The sequence below is a fragment of the Antechinus flavipes genome, chromosome 2 (assembly GCF_016432865.1).
Source record: "Antechinus flavipes isolate AdamAnt ecotype Samford, QLD, Australia chromosome 2, AdamAnt_v2, whole genome shotgun sequence".
Lineage (NCBI taxonomy): Eukaryota > Metazoa > Chordata > Mammalia > Dasyuromorphia > Dasyuridae > Antechinus > Antechinus flavipes.
This window is the reverse complement of record NC_067399.1, coordinates 298,082,161-298,102,742: the sequence shown is the minus strand read 5'-3', so window position 1 is coordinate 298,102,742 and position 20,582 is coordinate 298,082,161. Positions and strand designations below refer to the sequence as shown.

General features: G+C 39.7%; 1 protein-coding gene across 1 annotated transcript in view; it reads right to left on the bottom strand.

Moving 5' to 3' along the window:
- LOC127549414 (uncharacterized) overlaps window positions 1–18,421 on the bottom strand; it is a 254,813-nt gene extending 236,392 nt beyond the window's left edge. The window contains exon 1 of the mRNA XM_051977413.1: window positions 12,687–18,421. Within this exon, the coding sequence (XP_051833373.1) occupies window positions 12,920–17,743 (4,824 nt within the window). The 5' untranslated portion in view covers window positions 17,744–18,421 and the 3' untranslated portion in view covers window positions 12,687–12,919. The remainder of the gene's footprint in view (window positions 1–12,686) is intronic.
- Window positions 18,422–20,582: the final 2,161 nt, after the last annotated feature.

The window sequence follows — 20,582 nt, the reverse complement described above, 5'->3', positions numbered from 1 at the left end:
TTTCTATAACTGAGGAATATAATTTCCTTTATTTCGGTTCCTATAACAACAGCTGCTGCCTAGGGTTATTGTGGAGCTCTATTAATATAATGTTTGTAAAATGTTTAATGCAGTGCCTAATACATGGTTGGCACTTAATACATGTTCGTATCCTTCCTTCCTTGGTCTAATCTCTCCACCATTCAGTTGACAAATTGATTTTCCTAAAGTGAAGTTATGATCATGTCACTCTCCTCTACTCAATAAAGTAAACTTTCTTTTAGTTCTAGGATCAAACATAAACTCCTCTAGTTGGTGACAATAGCCCTTTACCCCCTAACCCTGTGCCATTTTTCAAATTTTTCTACCCATTGGTCTTTTCAATACATTCTCCAGTACATTCAGACTATCTTGCTGTTCCTCACACTCAGTACTTTCTCTCATCTTTGTATCTTTGTACTGTTTGTTCCCCCATCCCTGAAATGCTCTTCTTTCTCATCTTTATCTCTCAAGATTCCTGACTCAACCCAAGCTCCATCTTGAGACCTCTCCTTTTTACCAGTTATTAATGTTTTTTCCTCTATATTTGTTCTTTCTGACTTGTACATTCTACATTCATATGTGTGTATGTGTAACTGTATATGTAAAATATATATTGTTTATACATGCAAGCACATATACATATATATGTATTTTTATATGTATACACACATATGTAGATGGAGACAGAGAGATAGAATTTCCCTATTAGAATCTAGGCTTCTGAAACATTGATTGATTGATTCTATATCTGAAGTCTACCATTTGTCTCATAAAAAATGATAAACATGCATTACCCCATGTCATCTGAAGTCTATTACTCAATGCCTTCCCTGATCAGAGTTATAAAGTCTTTCAATCTTGTTTCAATTTTAATTAATGTAGTCATCATCATCAAATGTCCTGGTACCATTTATTTTGCTCTGCTAATGTACCTTTCCATGCACAAGAAAATAACTTGGTAAGACTATGAAGCAAGAAAATGTCTGAAATATCAGGAAACTGCTAAAAGTCAATCTCTAGCTTGTACTTTCCCCATTTCCTCCTAGAGGGAGAATCACAAAAAGCTTCTCAAAGAAGATGCCATTTGAGTCTCAAAATGAGTTAGGTATTCCAAGAGGCAGAGGTGAAAAGGAAGCACATTCCAGGGAGGTCCAATGAGAACTGGAAGATAAAAACGAAGTACATGGGGAACAGTAAGTCAGCCAGATCCATTGGAACCTGAAATATATATGGGGGAAATAAATTATAATTAGCCTGTGAATATTGGTTAGAGTCAGATTGTAATCAGTGCTAAATACCAAAAGGACTTGATGTCAGAAGTTCATGTAAGATATCCTGTAGAAGATAGTACATTCAGTAGACTTCAAGGAAAAGTCTTTATAGACTTTAGAGGCAGAGTGTAGGACAAAGTTCATTCTAAAGCAAATACAAAGTTGGAGGGAGAATGAATGTTGAAATTCTGCAAGAGGAAGCATGCCATTTTGACTGAAATGTCAAATGCAAGAATAAAATGAAATATGGCTAATATGGAAATACGTTTTGCATGACTTCATATATATATTAGATATCATATTGCTTGTCTTTCAGGAAGTGAGGGAAGAACAAGAAGGAAGGAGAGAATTCAGAATTCAAATTTTTAAAAAAGGATGTTAATGAATTGATGTTGATTGAAGTGAATAGAACCAAGAGAACATTTACTCAGTAGCAAGATTATATGATGATCATCTGTGATGGACTTGGCTCTTCCCAGCCATGCAGTGATTCAAGGCAATTCTAAGACACTTGGGATGGAAAATGCCATCCACATTCAGAGAGAAAAATAGAGAGACTAAATGCAGATCAAAGCATGCTATTTTCACCTTTGTTTGTTTGCTTTTCCCCTTTTGATATGATTTTTATCTTAAACATAAAAATATGGAAATATGTTTAAGAGAATTGTATATATCAATTTGCTGTCTTGGGGAGGGGGAAGGTAAGCAAGGGATGGAGAAAAATTTGTAACACAAAGTTTTACAAAAATGAATTTTGAATTATCCTTACATGTAGTTGGAAAAATAAAATAATATTGAAAATCTAAAAAGGAAGTTAAAAGTTGAATGTAATTGGGAAACATTTAACAAAATAAGTAAAAATATTTTTAAAAAAGAATAAAATTAAATAAGCCTAGAAGGTAGGTTTGGAGGTGAATTGTGGAGAGTTTTAAAACACCAAGCTGAGGCATTTTCTTCATAAAAAAAAAAAAATTACCGATATGCTTTGTTTTTACATTATTTACACATTATTCCCATTCCATGAAAGATCTGGTGCACCAAACTAAAACAATTTAATAAAACTAACAAAATAGTGACTTAATCTAAAAGTACATGCAACATTTCTTTTTTTTTTTTAAATAATAGCTTTTTATTTACAAATTATATGCATGGGTAATTTTACAGCATTGACAATTGCCAAACCTTTTGTCCCAATTTTTCCCCTCTTTCCCCCCTCCCCTAGATGGCAGGATGACCAGTAGATGCTAAATATATTAAAGTATGAATTAAATACAAAATAAGTATACATGACCAAACTGTTATTTTGCTGTACAAAAAGAATCGGATTCTGAAATGTTGTACAATTAGCCTGTGAAGGAAATCCAAAATGCGGGCAGGCAAAAATATAGGGATTAGGAAGTCAATGTAATGGTTCTTAGTCATCTCCCAGAGTTCTTCCACTGTAGCTGGTTCAGTTCATTACTGCTCCATTGGAACTGATTTGGTTCATCTCATTGCTGAAAATGGCCAAGTCCACCAGACCTGATATATAGTATCAATTCATATAGTATTATTGTTGAAGTGTATAATGATCTCCTGGCCCTGTTTGTTTCACTCAGCCTCAGTTCATGTAAGTCTCTCCAGGCCTTTCTGAAATCATCCTGCTGGTCATTTCTTACAGAACAATAATATTCCATAATATTCATATACCCCAATTTATTCAGCCATTCTCCAGTTGATGGTCATCTACTCAGTTTCTGGCCACTACAAAGAGGGCTGCCATGAACATTCTTGCACATACAGGTCCCTTTCCCTTATTTAAGATCTCTTTGGGATATAAGCCCAGTAGTAACACTGCTGCATGCAACATTTCACATCTGTAGCACACACACCCCAGACACACTTCTCTAGTAAAAAATAAATAAATAAAAGGAAGATATCTTCAACCTTCCACTCCCCTAGAAGAAAAGAGAGAAAAGCAAATATTTTGTAAACAAAACAAATTCCTTCATTAACTGTCTACTAGATAGATATAGATATAGATACGTCTTATTCTGTACCCTTTATTATTTACCTGTCTGTCATAAAGTAGATAATATATTTCATTCTTATTCTGCAGCTTGCTGATTAATATTTAACAATCAGATGGGGAATAACATGATGCCAAATATTTAACAATCAGCCTGAGGCATCTAGGTGACATGTAGATAGAGTGCCAAATACTTACTACTATGTGAATCTGGGCAAGTCATCTAACCTTTTTTGCCTCAATTTGCTCATTTGTCAAATAAACTAGACAAGAAAACGGCAAATCATTCTAATATCTTTGCCAAGAAAATCCCAAATGGGCTCATGAAGAGTAGCACATAACTGAAATGACTGAACAACAATAATTGAGTCTAGAAAAGGGAGGAGATATATATCCAACATATTTTAAAATTTAATCTGAAATATCAACATTTTCTACATCACTTTTTAAAGTTTGGACAATCAATAAAACAATGAATCAAACTTTGATATGTAGCTTCTGCTGATTTTCAAGGTATACTCACTCTGAAAACTTAACAATCAGCTCTTTCCAACCTCTTTAAGTCAGCTCTAGCATATCCCTAGACGTCTGTTCTCTAGAATCACAGATATACTGCATGTAACTTTCACAAATGTTCACTTTTACAGTGTTGTTGTTATTGTATAAATTGATTTCCTAGTTCTTCTCCTTTTACTTTTACCAGTTTAGAAAAGTCTTTAAAATTGTTCATTTTTGTAATATTGATGTGAAAATATAAGTTGATTTCCTTTTTCTTAAGGTGAGGAGGTTTCATTTTATCCTAGGGGCAATAGAGAGCTACTGAAGATTCATAAACAGCAGAAAGATATATTCAGACTTGTGCTTTAGGAAGTTTATTTTGGTAGCTGTGATGAGGATAGGTTGGAGACAAAACAAAATTAAGTCTGAAAAAAAACAAGCTCTGCTGATTGTTATTCTGTCTGAGGGGCCTGTGTGGAAACACCTTTTAAAGCATCATCATGTAATGGGTTCATCATGGCACTTCATTTGGTGAGCTTCATTGGATAGCATCCAAAATGAACTTGCATAATGTCAATGCTATTCTATGGTCAACAGAGAAATATCAGGTGCCAGGGAGGTTTCCTGACTGTCCTTTTAGGAAAGGGTACATGGGCTAGGATAGAAACAACAATAGAATATTGCAATCTACAAATCCTGGGAACATCTCATTGGTCCTTTCCTCTCTTTCCCTCTTGCCACCACATTGTTCCAGGTCCTCATCATTTCATTCTAGGATTCTTTTTTTAAAAAAAAAAATTGTATTTATTTAGAATTAAGTACAAAATAAGGAAAAAAATAGAAAAATAAAGACTGAAAAGGAAAATAACAACATTGTCATATGCCTGGCAGAACATCAGGGAGAATTCAAAATATGTAACAATAAATTTCCATTTCAGTAAAGCATATATAGTAATAAAAGAGATTATAAATTCATGACTGTCCATCATTTCTTTGCTTCCTTGATGGTTATTCTTTTACTCTCTTCTGTGAATTTTTTATTCTATTCTTTTTTTTTTCCTTTCATCCTCCTACTTCTCCCAATCATGCTATAGTTAAGCAGAGGAATATATATACATACACAAATACATATATATGCATATATATTCACACACATATAACTATATACACACATCTACATTACATATATATACACATTTATATACACATATAAATATGTAACTAAAACAATATTAATAAAGCTAACATATAATGTAGATTTCTTTCTTGAATGAATCTTTAAGTTTGACTTTGTGATCAATAATTACTAGCCACACTTTTTTCCTAATGAATTCTTCTGATCTTTGTTATAGTGTCTGTGTATATCTCTTCTTTGCTTTCCCTGCTAACTCTTCTACTTTAATTCTGTTCCTTAACTTGCCTTGCTATTACTTAACTTTCCCCACCCATGGATCTCTTCTTTATCTTTTGGTCTTTCTAGGATTCTTGCAGCAATCTCCAGTTACCTCTGCCCCAGCTTTCATCCCATTTTCCTATTCCTGGCCATCCTTCCCACTGTTGATGACAGAATTATGTTGATGTCATGCTCAAAGGGTTTTAGAGACTCCATTTCCTACTATATTGAGTCTAAATTCTTCTGTCTGGATTTCAAGGCTCTCCAAATCTGACCTTCCCTCTCTCTCCAGCCTTACATCTGATCCCTTTAATGAAGAGCAGTTCTCCAATGAGCTCACACATCAAAATTTCATGCATAAAATGGAAGGAGGATCATGAAAATAAGAATGCATAATTAAGAGGGGCATGTTCCCTACTCCAAAGCTTCTTCTTTTTATTTTAGAAATGATATCTTTATCAAAAAAACTGTCTGTAAAGATTTTTTCCCAGCTTTGTATTTCCCTTTTAATCTTGTTTCTGTTGATTTTGTTTGTGCAAAACCTTTTCAATTTAATGTAATCAGAGTTGTTCATTTTGCCTTTCATAATGTTCTCTAGTTCTTCTTTGGTCATAAATTCCTCCCTTCTCCAAAGATCTGATAGGAAAATTATCCCTTGTTCTCATTTGTTTATGGTATCATCCTTTGTGCCCAAATCATTTATCCAGTTTGACCTTAATTTGGTATGGGGTGTGAGATGAAGGTCTATGCTGATTTTATGACATATCATTTTCCAGTTTTCCCAAAAGTTTTTGCCAAATAGTGAATTCTTATTCCAGAAGCTGAAGTTTGGGGATGCATCAAATATTAGATTGCTATAGGCTTTGATCATTGTGTCATGTAGATCTGAACTATTCCACTGATCTACCACTCTATTTCTTAGCCAGTACCAAAGCTTCTTAAACTGTGAGTCACAACCCCCTATCAAGTCACATAACTGAATGGGGGGGGTCACAAAATTATGATATATTATCAGTAAATGTATGATTTATGTGCCTATATACTTGGGGTTACATAAAAATTTCTCAAGGAAAAAAAGGGGGGAGGTCTTAAGAGATGCCCTGCATTATTCTATTTGCAATTGTTAAAATGACATTTTATCTCCTGGTTTGTACCTTTGCCATTAGGCTGTCCCCAATGTCTGAAGTCTTTTGCCCTCTTATTTTTGTCTTTTAGTTCCCTTACTTTATAATAAAAATTCTATTCAGATTCTATTTTCTGCAGGAGATTTCCCAGTTACTTTTGACTTACTCCTTTCAGATGACCTTCATATAATATATGTGTATTTTGCATATACTTAATTATTTACATGTTATCTCCACCTTAGGATGTGTACTCCTTAAGGCCAGAGACTCTTTCTTCTTCCTCTATACCTCTAGCACTTAGTATATTTGTTGCTCATTATTTTTAGTTATGTGAGGCTTTGTAATCCCATTTGAGATTTTTTTGGCAAAAATACTAGATTGGTTTTCTATTTCCTTCTCTAATTCATTTGCAAATGAGGAAACCCAGGCAAACAGGATAAAGGGATTGTATGATTAACCTAGGTTTAGAGGATTTCACATTCAACAGGCACAGACTTAAAAAGGGAAATACAGAAGCTTATTATTATTCAGAACCTTGATTTGGACAAGATATAAGAAAAGAGTAAACTTATAGTTTAAAAGTAATGCACAATTAACAAACATGATCACCTAGACAATATAAGAAACAAACAGACAACATATAACATACATCATCACTATTATGAGGAAGCACCAACATCTGAATTCTTTGGCTGGGAGAATCCAGGGTACAGCTATTCAGAGTCTCGAATGGGACACTTGTTAGGCAAATAGAACAAAGCTTCCTGAGTTTCTCAAAGGGCTTTTTTACTTAGGGGTTTTTACAGACTAGGACAAAGGCGACACTATATTAAATATTCTCATTTGATATGTGACCTTGAGACAGAGCAGCCATACCTCAGTACATGAACGTTCTATTGCAAGAGCCCCACACCAAGGAGAATATTTGATCATTCCTTTTGGAGAATTATGTTTAATCCAGGAACTGGTCAGGTTTCTGGATAAAGACAGGTTTGCCATAAAGAATCTTCATTAATTAAGGCTACAGGAGGGCAGCTGACCCTTTTAATGCTTCCTGAGAGTCTAATATATGTTTTGGGAGCACATTCCAATGTTCTCAGCAAACAAATTTACACAAAGTCACACCCAAGATTCACTGAGATTCCTCACTAGGATTCCCTAAAGGGACTTGTGCAGGGTCACACTGCTAATAAGGTTTTGAGGCTGTATTTAAACTCACAAAGATGAATCTTCCTGATTCCAGTTCTGTTTTTCTACCCATAGAGCCATGTGGCTGCATGACTTAGCATAGTCCCTGGCACATAGTAAATATTTAAAAACACCTATTGACTGATTGGGTCAGGAAAGCAAAAGCCTAAGAAGAGCCAAGACTGAAGAAACTTGTTAAGGATTACAAAAAGAGTTTTTAAAGCTTTATCTGAGGCAGAGAAAATAATGAAGAGACAGAACTATTCATTGGTTATGAAAGAGATGATAAGTAGATAGAGAGAAGGCAGAATGGCTCAATTCCTGTTTTCTATCAAAGAGGAGAAGAGAAAATGCAAATCAATGGTGTAGTGGGAGCAGCTAGGTGGAACAATGGATAGAGTACTGAGGCAGAAGTCAAGAAGACTCATCTTTGTGAGTTCAAATACTGCCTCACACACTTACTAGCTGTGTGACTCTGGACAAGTCACTTAACCATGTCTGCCTCAGTTTCCTTATCAATCAAATGAGCTAAAGAAGGACATGGCAAATCATTTCAGTATCTTTGCCAAGAAAATCCCAAATGAGATCATGAAGAGTCGGCCACAACTGTAACAAATGAACAACAAGAGCAATGTAGTGAATAGAGTGCTGGACTTGCAATTAGGAAGATCTGAGTTAATTCTGCATTAGATAGTTGCAAAACCCCTAGCAAGCCACATATTCTCTAAGTCTTAGTTTCTTTATCTATAAAGTAAAAGATTTGGGATTTCTGGATTTAAATGGAAAAAGCACTTGTCTTCCACTTAAAAGGCTACTCTCTCACTTTCTAGCTTGGACAATCAACTTTCATTCTTTTTGCCTTATTTTACCTATCAGTGAAATGAAGAGATTAATTTAGATGGTTTCCCTTCTAGCTATAATTCTGTCATTCTGTGAGACAAACATGATTAAGAAAAAATTATAGTCCAACATAGGTGAGGAGCTAATGTAAGAACTCTTTCTTAGCTTCCCTCCATGAGTTCAAGTCTTCAAGGCCAAGAGAATCTTCCCCTGTCTTCTAATCAGATTTTCCATGGAGCATCTCTAATTCCAGGTGTTACTTCAAGAAGATATTCTTTCTCCTTGAAAGAAATGTACTTGGTGATGTAAATGGTCTCTGCTGGTGGATTACAATTGTCTGTTCTATCTGCCCACATTAAAAGACATTCAAAAGTTAGAGGTACTGGACTCAGTGATCCCATGTAAAATTACTTGGCTTCAGCTCTGATAATAGTGTTATACTTGAACTTTAGCCATTCATAATATTTTTTCCTCCTTATCATGTCAGGAAGGGAATTTAGCAAATCAATGGTTTTACAGGTGATTCTGGAACAATTACAAGGAAGTTTCCAAAATGACCCGAATTTCAACCCTAAACCAATGGAATGAGGCCAGCCTTAACATTTCTTTAGGCACACGTTAGGATGAACACAGTATAAAGTCTAAATGTCACAAACCTTTAAATTCATGACTAATTATTCCATGGAGAGACAAAATAAAATGTGACAAAGATGGGAAGAAAGCACCAACTTGGTCTTTAATGCCTATTAATGCCTGTCTGTCAGTATCTTCTTCCTCCTTCCCTTCTCTCATCCTGTTCCTTCCAAAGACCTACTAAGTTTCCCATTCTTTGGGGGATGGGGAGAATAATAATTAAAAATTTGTTTAGTACTTAAAAGTTTACAAACTGCTTTCTTCAAAATAACTCTGTAACATAACACTTAGTACAATACTCAGCTCATAATGGTTGCTGAATGAATTATTCCCATTTTACAGATGAGAAAACTAAATCTCATAGTAATTAAATTAATTGAACAGGGTCACACAGCAAGTAAGCGGTTGGAGCTAGACATCCAAATTGCATCTTTAAAAAGTACTCTGTACATTACTATACTCTGAATTTGGATAATTTAGCTGTTAGTCAAAAAATCTGAGATATGATAATGTAATTATCTCCTCACCAGGATATCTACTTTATATTAAGAATATTTTGAGGACCTTCAAGGTCAAAAGTAATAAATCTCTAACAGTAAAATCTCAGAAATGGCATTGCAAGATTGACAAATGTCCCATTTTAAAAGAGAGAGAGAATGGCGTCTGTAGACTGAAAGCCATTAAACTAGATTTTGATTCCTCACAAAAAATTGGAAGGTATTGTTATTAAAGAGCTGCACAGTGAATTTAGAAATGGAAATAGTTATTACAATGAATCAGCTTGGATTCATCCAAAACAGGTCAGGCCAGACTCAGTTCATTTCCTTTTTCTGTTGCAGCAATGGGGTTACTAAGTTACTAAGATTGATAAATCAAAGGAATATTGTAAAGATTATTTATGTAGAGTGCTAATTGTACAAAGAACAAAAAACATCCTCTGCCCTCAAGGAATATACATTCTATTGATAGAGACAACATGTCAATAATTAGGTACATACAAGGCAAGCCTATACTATAGGAAGGTCATCTGAAAGGGGGAAGTTGTTAGCAGCTGGTAGTTAGCTCTTGCAGAAAGTAAGATTTCAATGAAGTCTTGAATAAATTAAGAGAATTAAGAGATAGAGGTAATGGAGCAGAGTATTACAAACTTGGGGGAAAGTCAACACAAATTAAGTATCTCATGTTACTCTTAAGGGCAAACTGGAGAGATGTAGGCTAGACATTCCTAGATTAGGACTAAATTTTTATATCTCCTTTGATCCTCACAACAACCCTGTTAGGTAAGTATTCTTCTTCTTCTTCTTCATTGTATAGTTGAGGAAACTGGCAGGCAGAGATTAAATGATTTACCCAGAGTCATATAGCTAGTAAGTGTCTAAAGCTGAATTTGATCTCAGAATTTCGTGACTCTAACTGCAGCACTCTATCCACTGAGCTACCAGTTGTCTTTGAATGTAGAGTCAAAAAAACCTCCGAAATTTATTGGGTATTGTGCCTAAGAAAAAAGGAGTTGAGGCTGACCCCGAGGCCGGGACCTTAAATTAATTAGAAATTTGGAATTAGAATTAATTAGAAACATCATAATATCTTCAATAGAAATTACCAGAAGTATGAGTATAAGAGAAAAGATAATAAATTCCATTTTGGACATATTAAGTTTTAGATACCTTGGGGGCATCTAGCTAGCAATATCTAGCAGATGATTTGATTTAGAGGCAGAAGGAAGCTCAGAGATCATCTAGTCAAACTCCCTTTTTGTTGTTCAGTCCTTTCAGTCATGTCTGATCCTTCATGGCTTTCTTGATAAAGACACTGGATTAGTTTGCATTTCCTTCTCCAGTTCATTTTATAGATGAGTAATTAAATACCTTGCCCAGGGCCACAGAGCTCAAAAGTATCTGAGGCAGATTTGAACTCATGAAGATGAGTCTGTCTGATTTTAGGCCAAGCATTCTATCCATTGTACCACCTATATACCCCTTTCCCATTTTACAGATAAGAAAATTGAGGCCCAGAGTAATCAATTAACTTGCCCATCATCACACAACTAAATAGCATCAGAGTAATTTATGAACCCAGAACCTCTGACTCCAAAGCAATGTTCTTTCCATTGCATCAGTGACTGCATGAGGTTGTATCTTGTAATCTTCACAAAACAGAATGAACTGCTTGGGAGTGGGGAGTTTCCCAAAATCTTAGTCTTATTTAAGCAAAGTCTGGGTAGCCACTTGTCCAGTGTACCACACAGAGAAATCCTGAGTGAGACTCAATGGCCTTGGAGATCTTGTCCAACTCAAATTCTGATTCTGTATCTTTCTGCTCACCTATTACATATTCCTTCCAATTATACTAAATATTTGCATAAATATATATGTTCATTCACTTATAACATTCACAGAAGCCCTACTCATCTATAACTACCTGCTCACAAAGGAACACAAGGAAATCTAGAATATTCCACTCAAGTAAAGATATTCTTATCACCCAAAGCATCTTCAAGCCATACCAAGTAATTCAAAGAAATGAGAATATGTATATGAATTGAAGCAAAGTGAATAAAACATAATCAAGAAAGTAAGGAGGGAGGAAATAAATGTTTATATAGTGTCTACTGTGTGCCAGGCCCTATACTAAGCTTTTTTAATAAATATTATCTCATTTGATATTCCTAACAGCTCTGAGAGGTAGGGACTACCATTAGCCCCATTTTATGGTTGGAAAAAATAAGGCAAGTAGAAATAATGTCTCACCTAAAGTTATACAGCTGGATTTGAATTTTTTTTAAAATTGCCACACAAATTACATAATAACCACAATAAAACAAAGGGAAACAACTCTTAAAAAATACTAAAAAACATCAGAATTTAGATTACTGCCACAATCTTAATTCCAGATTACTAATGATGAAAATTTTTCCCTTCTTGAAAACAAAGAGGCAGTGGACAACATATGCAGAATTCAGTATATAATCTAGTAAACATGATTAATCCATCAATTTATTTTGCTTAACTATTTATCTCTTTTGAGAGTATTTTATGGTTATGTCTGAGAGCATCTAGGTGGTGTGATGGATAGAGATCTGAACTTGGAATCTTCAAGAACTCAAATCCACTCTCAGACATTTACTAGCTGTGTTACCCTCTGCAAGTCACTTTACCCTGTTTGTCTCAGTTTCCTCATCTGTAAACTGAGCTGGAGAAGCCACTCTAGTATCTTTGCCTGTCTCGTCCACCGAGACCTCGTTACTCGTGTGGGCTTCGAGGGGGGATCCAGCCTGAGGAGAAATGAGCGAGAAAGAGGAGGGAGACGAGGCTGATTGTTGCCAAGGTCTCAGTTTATTGCTCTCAGGATACAACTTATATAGGAAAAAGCATGGGAAAGAGAAGTAGGGGGGTCTGGGAAAGGAACATGGGCTATAGCTGGTCCAGTGAGCAGGAACATAGTGTGGTGACAACTCAAGATTGATTCTCAAGACCGTTTTGCCCGGTTGCAGTTCTCAGGATTGTTTGACCACCTGCTCGATTCTGTTGCAGCAAGGGGTGGGGAATAGGCACCTGGGCTAGGGTCATGAGAAAGGCACCTGGGGGCCTTCGGCTTCCAACATGTCCCCCTTTTTTCTCTCAAAGGCAAAAGGAGAAAAGAAAGAAAGAGAAGAAAAACTTTTGTCAAAGGCTGGTGGAAGGCCTGTGGCCTGCATCCATATCCAGTACCTAAATAACCAGGCCCTCAGGGCCAGGAAAGGGCAGGACCCCTGTCTTAGGCTATGTGGGCTGCATCCGTCCCAGCACCCCAGCATTTTCTTTCCTGCCGGGGTGTGCATCTGGAAAACGGACCCACAATAATCCCGTCATTGGGTGTCCCTGCAGCCATAAGGTATGATGTTCCTGGATCATGGGGCCACAATATTCCCGTCATTGGCTCTTCCACAGCAATAGCCTGAAAATTATGGATGAGATCGTGTCTCCCGGAGGCGCCTCCACACCCTTAAATACCACGGAGACTCGATTTCAATGGCCAAGGTGGAAAACCGGAGGCCCTCAGGGGCAATGGTGGGGGATGGGAGACCCTCACGAGTGTCGATGTAATGGATTGCAATAGGTTTTCGCAGGGCCGAGTTGACCTGTGACTTAACGAAGCTGGTTAGTTTGTTAAAAGCCCATGGACCAAAAGAAAGCAATAGCAATAGGCCTACGAGGGGTCCTAGAAGACTAGGGAGGAGGGTGGAAAGCCAGGGGGATGTAGAAAACCAGTTCTGATACCAAGATTCTTGTTGTTCCCTCTTGTTTTTTCTTTTTTCTAGGCTTTCTTTGATTTTTTGTATACTATTTTCTACAAGGCCTAGCTTATCAGTATAAAAACAGCATTCTTCTTTTAGGGCAGCACAAAGTCCTCCCTGTTGTAAAAATAGTAGGTCTAGGCCTCTTCTGTTCTGCAAGACTACTTCAGCCAGAGAGGCAACAGAGTCCTTGAGATACTCAAGGCCAGACTGTAGCTCTTGGAGATCTTTGTCAATGGCCGCACTTAACTGGGCATACTGGTTGTTGGATGTAACCAGAGAGGCAATCCCTGTTCCGGCACCCACAGATCCTAGTCCTATAAGGACGGCCAAGGTGACAGCCGTCAAGGGCTCCCTTTTCTTCCTGATCCGTGGGTCAGTTCCCCGTTCCCAGAATCTTAAAAAGTCATCTGGATCATGGATTGTAAGGTGGGGGAAGAGGGAGACCACCACACAGTAATCCTTTTTGTTGACAAAGTGGGTTGTAACAATAAATGTGGTCAGGCCGGAGGAGCAAGCGAGGTATGAATCATTAGGGGCAGCCACGTACGTGAAGGCTGGAGTAATTGTAATGGTTTGGTCACATACCTCCCTTAGCTGTAAAGGAGGCAGCATGTTGGGTCCTAAAAGGCATAGTCCTAGGCCAGTAATTTTACTGAGGGTGAGGCCATGCTTATTATCACTTCCCCAATGTAAGGGGGAAGGGTCATTGGTAAACACAGGATTTCCAAAATGGGCAATGCCTTCATAAAAAGGGGGGGAGGAAGAATAACAAACCCAGCAATCTTTCAGGAGGGTATTGTTGAGCTTGCGGACAGCTTGGACAGAGGTATTAATCAAGGAAAGAATGAGCTCGGCAGAAGAAGGGGGGCCCTTAGGGAGGGTTGGGCGAAACATTCCACCATAGGGGGGAGTAGGGGGAATAGGCGGTAGGGCGGGCTTATGAGCCTGTCCCTGACCAGGACCTGGGTGGAGTTCAGGATTAGGGCCAATGGCCACGGTTTTATACTGGCCAGGGGTACCTTTAAGGAGTTTTATAGTAAATATTAACCCATCATCATAGTAACTCTTGTAGAGTCTGAGGCCCCATGTAACACCTTGGGTCCAGGAAGTGTACTTTTTGCCTGGGTCGGTAAATTGAATTTTTAAAGGGTGACACCACCCGGAGCACTCTGGTATTTCGACCCAGCTAAAGATGTAGTAAGAGTGGTGGGTATAGTTGGCAGTAACTGTAATATAGTCCCAGGGGGAGGAGGGATTCCAGTAAGTATCACCTGTGGTCTCACAGCCCCAGCTACGGCAATAATAGTCATCGGGGCCTCCACATTCATGGATTAAGGAACGGTCTCTATGAGTGCCGGGGCAAACATAAAAGGGGACTGTGCGCAGTTCAGTCCTTCTGTCCTGCGTGCTACAACCACCGGCCCCTTCCATATATGGACCGTGAGTGTCTGAGGGAGCTTTTTGTTGATTAAGATAGTCTACCAGGTCCCAATCTGGTGGGGCCCCCAAAGCTAATTTACAGAGATCTGGGTATAGGGTGGGCCACCAGTCCGAGGCTGTGATTCGTGAAGTGCTCCAGATGATGTTGCCCCACATATTCATCACCATCCAGGTGTAGTTGAAAGCCTGATAGGATTGGCTTGCATCGGAGGGATTCCAGACAGTGCCCCAGCAGAGGAGAATTCCAAAGGTGAGTGTGCTCATCTTGTGGGTTCCTGAAAATAAGCACAGTGAAAAGGCCTTCTCAGGGGATTCCCTGGGTGGGTTGTGAAGTTTGATTAGACGCTCTGGGAGCCATCTGGCATTTTGTGCCTGTGAATCATAAATGCAGGCGTGTCCTTTGCCCCAGATGAGGACCGGGTCAGGACCCTGCCACCTGTTGGACAAGGGGTCTCTCCACATGGCCTGTGCATAAGTATTGGCTGTGGATGAATGCCAAAGGCGGTCAGCGGCAGATTTGCCGTCAATATCATAAGTAAGAAAATTCAACACAAACATTGCATGATTTAAAAGAGTTTTAAAATTACCCGCTTTGGGGTATAACATTTCTTCCCCTGATTGTAATTTTGAGATCATATTTTTTAAAGTTTGATGAGCTCTTTTAACAATTCCTTGACCCTGGGGGTTATAAGGTATGCCAGTAATGTGTTTAATTTCCATCTGGGCACAGAACTGTTTAAAGGTGGAACTAGTATAGCCTGGGCCGTTGTCGGTTTTGAGAATTTTAGGTCTGGGGGCAACAGCTAGAGAGGCAAGAACATGACAGATCATATGTTTGGAAGCTTCTCCTGTCTGCAGAGAAGCAAAAATGAAGCCACTAAAGGTGTCTATAGAAACATGAATGTATTTTAGTTTACCAAAAGGTGGGTGGTGGGTGACATCCATTTGCCATAGGTCACCAGGGACTAAGCCACGGGGGTTTATTCCCAAATGAGGCTCGGGCAAGAGGGTTAGACAGCCCTTGCACTGCCGCACGATCTGGCGTGCTTGTTCCCGAGTGATAGAATATTTCAGCCTAAGAGTATTGGCATTAAGGTGATGCAAGGCATGGGCCTGCTGTGCGGCAGCAAGCGGGGTGACTGAGAGGGTGGCGGCTATGAGTTGGGTAGCTTGATCCACTTTGTCATTTCCCTCTGCTAGTGGCCCAGGGAGGCCAGAGTGGGCACGAATGTGACTGATAAAAAAGGGTTCGGTGCGGGCAAGGATTAGGTGCTGAAGTTCTGCAAACAAGGGGGAGGCATTGGTCAAAGGGCGAATATACGGTGCTGTTTCCAAGAGGGGGACAGAGTGTGCCACGTAGGAACTGTCAGTGTATAAGTTGAAGGGTTCTGTTAACAATTCAAAAACTCTAATGATAGCAGCGAGCTCAACCAGCTGTGCCGAGGTAAAGTTTGTTTTGAAGCGGGAGACTTGACCTTCAATACTGAAAGCCGCAATGCCTGAGGCTGACCCATCAGTGAAAACTAGCCGGGCACCTTTAATTGGAACAGACTTTGTCCCCTGTGGGAAGACAACAGGCGTTCTTTGCAAGAATTGAGTCAATTTATCAGAGGGGAAGTGGTTATCAATAGTTCCCTGAAAAGAAATGGAGCTGGTGGCCCAATCATCATTATTTTGAACTAGCCATTGCACTTGGGAGGTTGTGTAGGGGGAAACAATGTGGTCAGGGTCCCTGCCAAAGAGTTTCAAAGCGGCCCCCCTACCGAGGCGGAGGAGGGTAGCAACCAAGTGAGGGTATGTGGGTAGGATTTTGGAGGGAGATGCGGATAAATGGACCCAAAACAATGATTTCTGTTGCCAGAGCAAGCCTGTGGGGGCAAAGGGAGTAGGGAATATGAGAAGCCAGAAGGGTTGATTAGGGGCATAATATCCTATGTGTTGTTCATGGATGGCATGTTCTACCGTGGTCAGGGCTTTTCGTGCCTCAGGGGTGAATGAGCGTGGGGAGGAGGGATCAGGGTCCCCTCTTAAGATGTCAAAGAGAGGTTTTAATTCCCCCATTGTGAGTTTTAGGTAAGGTCTGAGCCAATTGATATCACCGAGAAGTTTCTGAAAATCATTAAGAGTATACAAACAGTCCGTTCGCAATAAGTTTTTCTGGGAAAGGACTTTGTTGGGAAGTAGCTCAAAACCTAAGAACAGCTGAGGAGGTTTTAAGTTAGCAGCGGCCGTGGACTGGCAGCAATCAAAAAAATCTGCCTTCCAAGTCAGAAACTGGCCCTGTGACAAGACTGTTTGAACTACACGAACCCATTCAGAGGGGAGCAGGTAGCTGCAGTGAGACATGGCCTCAAGGGCCCAAAGGGTAAAGGGGGCATTAGGTCCGTAGGCTTTGACTGCGGCATTTAAGTCTTTTAAGGTTTTAAAATTAAGCTTACGGAACTTCCTTGGAGGGGTGTCTTGTGCAGCCTGATCATTTTCCTCATTTTCATTTTCATCTTTGTCATCCTCCTCCCCGCTATCTGACCCATCCTGAGTGTCTGTGCCTGCAGCGGGCACCTCAGCAGAGGATGAGGGGGAATTATCAGTGGGAGGGGCAGTGAGCTTGCTAGAGCGAGTCATTACAGGAAAGACAAATTTCAGGTTCTTTGATCTGCTAATAGGGACCTTTTTATGTGGCAGCGAGGGAGGGGCAGACCCTGGGCCTGAAATCGGGAGGACGGTTTGTTTGAGAGAACTTTGTAAGGAAGACAGCTCTGTGGAGAGCTGGACATTTAAATCTTTCCCAATCTTTTGCCATTTTTTGGGATGGATGTCTGGCCCATTCACAAGAAACCAAGGGCAGGCATAGTCAACAAGCAAAAAGAATTTAACTAAATCAACAAACAAAAAGAATTTAACTAAATCAACAAACAAAAAGAATTTAACTAAATCAACAAACAAAAAGAATTTAACTAAATCTTTCTTTTTAACCCTAACTCCTCTTTCCCTGAGGGAGGCTTTGAAATCCTTTATTAAAGCCTGTTCATTACACAACTTATGGCCCATTTCTTATGAGACGGACGAAATCACTTACCGAGGACTGGGGCCTTCCTGAGCGGCGAAATAAGTCCTCAACTCGGGAGCCGGGAAAGGGGCTCCGCAGAGAGCTAGCCAAACTCCCACTGTTAGGGAGTGTCAGCAATTTATCAAGCTCTCTACCGAGTCCCTCTCAGCGGCTGAAACTTTAAACAGCAGGGGTCCGGACGACTTCTCTGGGGTCCGGACGATTTCTCTGGGGTCCGGACGATTTCTCTGGGGTCCGTCTGGCAAGGGTCCCTGCCCCAAGCCCCACGTTTGGGCGCCACCTGTCTCGTCCACCGAGACCTCGTTACTCGTGTGGGCTTCGAGGGGGGATCCAGCCTGAGGAGAAATGAGCGAGAAAGAGGAGGGAGACGAGGCTGATTGTTGCCAAGGTCTCAGTTTATTGCTCTCAGGATACAACTTATATAGGAAAAAGCATGGGAAAGAGAAGTAGGGGGGTCTGGGAAAGGAACATGGGCTATAGCTGGTCCAGTGAGCAGGAACATAGTGTGGTGACAACTCAAGATTGATTCTCAAGACCGTTTTGCCCGGTTGCAGTTCTCAGGATTGTTTGACCACCTGCTCGATTCTGTTGCAGCAAGGGGTGGGGAATAGGCACCTGGGCTAGGGTCATGAGAAAGGCACCTGGGGGCCTTCGGCTTCCAACATTTGCCAAATGAGGTCACAAAGAATCAGACATGACCAAAATGATTCAATAACAACAATAAATAGGTATGCCTGTTGTGGGGAGAAGAAGAGTTTTGGGAAGTGAAATTGATGTTAAAAAATTAAGAGCATCAATAAAACATTTTTAACGATGCATTGAAGCATCCAAATGGGAAGCAATGCCCCTATTCATTACCCACCCAGAAGATAAATCATTCTAACCACCTACATCTATTCTATTTTACTATCTACTCACAGTAGGGTCACAGAGTTTCAGTTCTAACAAGAACATTACCAATTCAATTACTCAAGGGGTGGGCAAAATGCAATGTATGGATCCCAGTCTCAGACAGACCCTTTATAGTCATCGTCTGTTCTCAAATCTTATTATTTCTACCTTCATATCATCTTTCAAATTGATCCTCTCCTCTACACTCAAAGACTTCTCCCTGGTGTAGGCACTCCTCATGGACAATTGTGATAGAATTCTGGTTGGTCTCTCAGTTTAGCTTCTCTTCCAATCCATCTTCCACAGAGTTGCCAAAGTGATTTCCCCCTACTTTGTTCCCTATTCAATAAACTCTTGTGGCTGGCTCCTTGTGTTCTGGCTCCTCCAAGATCAAATATAAAATTCTCTGTGTGGCATTTAAAGCCCTTTACAACCTCGCCCTTTCCGATTTTTTCCAGTCTCATTATATTTTACCTCCACAAAAAGAAACATAAAGAATTCCTGCCCTCAAGGAGCTTACATTCTATGGGAGATCCACAGTGGAGTGTGTGTGTGTGTGTGTGTGTGTGTGTGTGTGTGTGTGTGTAACATAAAAATAAAACATGCACATAAAAAAATAAGTTTATTTCTACAATTCAGCCAATGCATTCTGCAGTTGTTCTTACTGTTCTTCATACACAAAATCCCTTTTACCATTTGCTTGCTTTTGCACAGCTGTCTCCACATGCCCAGAAAGCACTCCATCCTTATCTCTATCAAAATCTCTAGTTTCCTTAAAACTTCCATTCAAGTATCATCTTCTACACAAAACCCTTCTAGATGTCCCCAACTGCTAATTCCTGTCCCTCCCCAAATTCCCTTGAATTTATTTTGTATGACATTAAATATGTAATTAAGTGTGTCCATCTTTCCCCCAATCCTAATTCCCTTGAGGACAGGGACTGATTCGTTTTTGTCTTTGTATCACTGCTAGGAGCTTAGTAAATTCTTGTTGGTTGACTTTCATCACTTAAAAATGGTTTGTTGATTTGGGTTGAATATTCATCCTTGTTCCCATTTGTCTCTTCTCCATCTTCTCTCAAATTCTCTTCTATTAATTTGTTGATTTTGTGGCTTTCTCTATAACTCCTCAGCTTTGGAAGGCTATTATATTTTATATTAGACTCATCTTTTCACCTGATTTCCATTTCCAGTGCTTGCCATCCTTCAAAACCCCTCCTAGGATGAGCTCCTCCAGAGTGTCAGGCCTTGTTGAACAATGTACCTGGTCACCTGGTTACTGGTTAAAGGGAGAAAACACACAACATGGGTGGCAATTAGTACTGAATCATGGGATCTAGACCTGGAAGAAACCTAGAGTCAACCTTCCCATCTTATAGATAAAAAAACAGAAGCCCAAGAAAGTGACATGAAGCATCTTGCTCAAGGTTATGCAGGTAGCACATAGCAGGTTAAGGACACTAATACAGGCCTTCTATCTCCAGCGCTATTGAAGTTTTCCCAGTGGAGTTTCCTTTTCTGTCACTTCCCCCACATCTGCCTCGAGGCCCATAGGTCCTCAGGGGTGCCCAGAGCTGACCTCTAAGGTCCCAGACCTGCTTTCTTTTTGAAAGCTGAGAATGAGACCTGTTCTGCCACAGACTGGATTGTCTTATTATTTCCAAGGCTACTACAGAGAATGTGGCCTTGTCCCCATCCACACATCTCACAGACCCCAATGGATGAAAGCTGGAGCAAAGGTGATTCCATGGAGAAAGACAGGGTAGAAGAAGATCTGATTCCCGACTAATTTCCCTAACTTACTGTCATGAAAACCGCACTACTTGTGGTGACCTTCCCAGCCCTCTCCTCAACCCGCTGCCAGAATTTTGCTTTAATGAAATTTAAAAGCTACTGAATGTTTATTGGGCTTTTGAAATGACAAGGATG